Source organism: Erythrolamprus reginae, chromosome 11 (genome assembly GCF_031021105.1).
Source record: "Erythrolamprus reginae isolate rEryReg1 chromosome 11, rEryReg1.hap1, whole genome shotgun sequence".
NCBI lineage: Eukaryota > Metazoa > Chordata > Lepidosauria > Squamata > Dipsadidae > Erythrolamprus > Erythrolamprus reginae.
The window spans coordinates 1576272-1580742 of NC_091960.1; the positions used below are offsets into that span (position 1 = coordinate 1576272).

The window sequence follows — 4471 nt, forward strand, 5'->3', positions numbered from 1 at the left end:
AAACCAGCGTTGGTTAATTGCTCTCCAGGAAGCGAGCAGGGAAGAGCAACCAAGGTAAAGAGTGGATTAGAAAGGAAAATCTATGAGGAACAGTTGCAGAAAGTGGGTAGGTCTAGTTGCTTGGGTGACTTTGTTTTATTTTATTATTTTATTTTATTATTTTATTTTATCTATCTATCCCTCCCTCCCTCTCTCCTTCCATCCATCCATCCATCCATCCATCCATCCATCGAATGATCAATCGATCTATCCATCTATCTCTCCATTCCTCCTTCCTTCCATCCATCCATCTATCTATCCTTCTCTCCCTCCCTCCCTCCCTCCCTCCATCAATCAATCAATCTCTCCCTCCATCTCCCCATTCCTCCTTCCTTCCTTCCTTCCTTCCATCCATTCATTCATCCATCCATCTATCTATCCTTCTCTCCCTCCCTCCATCAATCAATCAATCAATCAATCGATTTCTCCCTCCATCTCCCCATTCCTCCTTCCTTCCTTCCTTCCTTCCTTCCATCGATCTATCCTCCATCTCCCCATTCTTCCTTCCTTCCTTCCATCCATCCACCTATCTATCCCTCTATCCCTCCATCCATCCATCCACCCCTGTTTTGTATGAATATATTCTCATTTGAGAAAGGAACGCTGTGCTTCCCCGTTTGCTGTGAACACACAACTGTGTGTGCCACCCTACTGGGCGAAGGTGTGCACCCCCTCCCCCACGCGTGTGTGTAGAGCGGCATGTCCAACAACATGGCCAAGATTGCGGAGGCGCGCAAGACGGTAGAACAGCTGAAACTCGAGGTCAACATTGATCGCATGAAGGTAAGATTGGGGGGGGGGCGTGGTCCTTTGGAGACCAGGAAGTGGGGCCCAAACACCAGGTCCTCATGGAACAGATGCCCAGGGCTGCTCCTGAAGTAATGTGATGCAGTAGTCTAGCTCAAGGCTTCGGGAGCAAAGGGAGGGGGCCCCAAATATCAAATGCTCACTGAACAGATACCCAGGGCTGCACCTTAAATAATGCAGTCAAGGTCAAGTTTTGGGAGTCAAGGGAGGAGGGCCCAAATATCGAATGCTCACTGAGCAGATGCCCAGGGCTGCACCACAAGTAATGTGATGCAGTAGTCTATCTAAAGTCTGTCTTCCGTGCTTTCTCCGTTGTCCTCCTCCTCCGGGCCAGGTGTCCAAGGCAGCAGCTGACCTCATGGCCTACTGCGAAGCCCACGCCAAGGAAGACCCCCTGGTCACACCCGTCTCCTCGGCCGAGAACCCCTTCCGAGAGAAACGGCTCTTCTGCATTGTCCTGTGAGCCAGGGAGGCCCTGGGTAAGAAGCCCCCTCCCCGAAATACTTCCACACGGGATGTCTGTCTGTGTGTGTGTGTGTGTGTGTGTGTGTGTGTGTAGTTTAATAAGAAAGGGTGGCATTGCCCTTGTAATCCTTGGCTTACAACCACTCATTGAATAGCCATTTGAGGTTACGACAACCTTGAAAAACGGGACTGTACCATCTCAGAGCCGAGTCCCGCAAAACTCAGATGCTCCCCACTGGATTAACTAATAAAGGTTTTTCTATTTACAAAAGTCTTATGCAGTTTAAGTGTTCAGTTCTGGAGACCTCACCTACAAAAAGGGGGCACAATCTGAGGTCAGTTGGGGGAAAGATCAGAAGCAACATGAGAAAATATTATTTGACTGAAAGAGTAGTAGATTCTTGGAACAAACTTCCAGCAGACGTGGTTGGTAAATCCACAGTGACTGAATTTAAACATGCCTGGGATAAACATATATCCATCCTAAGATAAAATAAAGAAAATAGTATAAGGGCAGACTAGATGGACCATGAGGTCTTTTTCTGCCCTCAGTCTTCTGTGTTTCTATATATACTTATATTTAAACATTGAAACATTGAATTTCTGAGTTACGTCTTATTCCTTTCTAATCTGCCTCTCTCTAACGTTCGCTGATTTTTTTTATTTCCCTCCAACACATATATTGAATAAGGTGCATCGTGTAAAAAAGTGGAACAGCCTGGTTTTAACTGAAACAAAGCAAGCTTCTAGACCTCATCGTCATCGAGATCCAGCTGCCTGGAAGATTAAAACCACATGAATTTTCTTGTCTTGGGTTTATTCTAATAAATGTTTTATCCTTTCTTTCCACCTCTTTGCTCTTGTTTTTTCATCCAAACAAAATTTGTCAGTAATACATCAAGCATCTGCAAAATAATAATAATAATAATAATAATAATAATAATAATAATAATAATAATAATAATAATAACCGGCTTCCTCCACTTTTCTTGCTGTGGTGGCATGGCTAAATAACCTTCTATTATCGTTAAAATAATTACCGCAACTCGAGATGATCTGGAAATGTGAAAATTGCCGAAAATGTATTATGGATTTTTATTTTTTTTAATGAGCCAAATCCAATTTGCAAACCAGCCAGAGGGGGGAAAGATGGCGAGGCAGCAACCGGCTGTGGTCGGGATTTGATGCGCTCCTAGCTGGCCCACGGGACCCCACCCCCGGCAGAATCCCACCCTCCAAACGATCTTTGCACCTTTAGGAAATAAAAATCATAAAAGCTGTCATTGCAGGTTGTCCTCGACGTACGACCGTTCGCTTAGCAACTGCTCCCAGTTACGACAGCACTAAAAACCACCGGTTTGGGAATTGCAACCACCGATTCCCCTCGCACTGCCCAGCATCGTTTCTGGGCAAAGAAAGCAGCCTCCGCCAACCAGAAGAACACCTGAAAATTATCCCTACTTCAGCGGGGGGCTACGAGCCGGAAGTGTAGATTGTGCTTGCCGCTACAGCTCGTAAGGTCTTGCGCGACCAGTGTGATTTTGCTGCTTCACCTGTGAAGGAAACAAAATCGCGCACGGAGCCGCAGGTAAAACCTCGCGCTGGTCCTGCAAGAACGAATCCCAGCGGCTGATTAGGTCCCACAGAGTCGGCCTTCTCCGGGTCCCGTCGGCTAAACAGTGTCATCTTGCGGGACCCAGGGGAAGAGCCTTCTCTGTGGTGGCCCCGGCCCTCTTGAATCAACTCCCTCTGGAGATTTGAATTGCTCCCACCCTCCTCGCCTTTCGCAAATTGCTCAAGACCCATCTATACCACCAAGCATGGGGGGGTTGATTTCTCCCCGGACCTTTCTGACTCCTCATATGAGATTGGTAGGATTGTTTCCAGATTTGTTCGTTTTTATAAGAAGTAGTTTATATTGGATTTGTATTTTATTGTGTTTATTGTTGTTGTGAGCCGCTCGGAGTCCTCGGAAAGGGACGGCACACAAATCTAACAAATAAATAAGTGATAAAATAAACAGCAGGGGGCGCAAGGATGCCGGCTGAGTTGCGCTAGATCCCTGGTGGGGGGGTGGGGCATCCTGGCACTGTGCTTTCCACTCTTTGGGACAGGCAGACATTCAGCCGGTGGAGCTCCCTTCCTTCCTTCCTTCCTTCCTTCCTTCCTTCCTTCCTTCCTTCCTTCCTTCCTTCCTTCCTTCCTTCCTATCTTCCTTCCTTCCTTTCCTTCATTCTCCCCTCCCTCCCTTCTTTCCTTCCTTCCTTTCCTTCTTCTCTTGCTCTTCCTTCTCTCCCTCCCTTCCTTTCCTTCTTCCCTCCCTCTTTTCATTCCTTCCCCCCTTCTCTTCCTTTCCTTCTTCCCTGCCTCCCTCGCCGCAACCATCTCCAGTTGCCTCTCCCTGCTGGGTTGGGGGCTTTCTCCCAACGGCCCCTCGGTCCAGCAACGGGAGACACACACACCCACCCCCCGACCCCGATTCACCTGACGCCCTGCCAGCCTTCCTCCGGAGCCTGCCCGACGTCCGGCCGAGCTGTTTGGCGGGATCCCCGTCCAGCGCCACGCGGCGCCCCCGACCCAGCCCGATCCTCTGGGGTGGACCGACTTCCTCTCCAACCGGGAGCGCCTCTCCAGCCCATCCATGGAGGGGTTGAGTTCCCTAGAGGCTGGCTCTATGGGGAGGGGTGGGGGATGAACAGCCTCTAATTGGGGCCGGGGGTCGCCCTCCAGCGCCGCCGCCTTGGGGATCCCTGCTCCCTCTTCTTAGGGATCCGGCGGGATCGCCCGTAGCCTGACTTTGGAGGTGGCGGGGGTCCGTTCCGGCTCCCAAGAGGCCCCCACTCAGCCGTGGCGCCCCTCCAGCCTTGGGGAGGGGGGAGGAAAGCCGCCTGTGCCAGCAGCCCCTCCGCGCCGGCTCCTGCCCTGGCTCTTAGGATCGGAGGGGAAGAGAGCGCAGTCCCCGACTTGGGCGAGGGTTGCGCAAGAGCCCCCCCCCCCCCCCCACCGGCGGGTCGGAGGGATCCTGAGCCGGGCTGGGCCGGGCGTGGAGGGCGGGCGGGGCCCCCGCGCGACCATTGGCTTGGCCCCACCGAGGAGGGGGCGGCCAGCCTCGCCCCGCAGTCCCCGCCCGCCGCTGCAGCTCAGCCGCCGCCGGCTTCTC

The 4471-nt window shown here is 51.5% G+C and overlaps 1 protein-coding gene across 1 annotated transcript; it reads left to right on the top strand.

The window, feature by feature from the left end:
- Positions 1 to 716: 716 nt before the first annotated feature.
- Positions 717 to 1309, top strand: GNG8 (G protein subunit gamma 8). The gene is made up of 2 exons (XM_070763668.1): positions 717 to 822; positions 1181 to 1309. Exons 1-2 carry the CDS (start codon positions 739 to 741, stop codon positions 1307 to 1309), a joined length of 213 nt encoding a protein of 70 aa, XP_070619769.1. The 5' UTR covers positions 717 to 738.
- The last annotated feature ends 3162 nt before the right edge of the window (positions 1310 to 4471 follow it).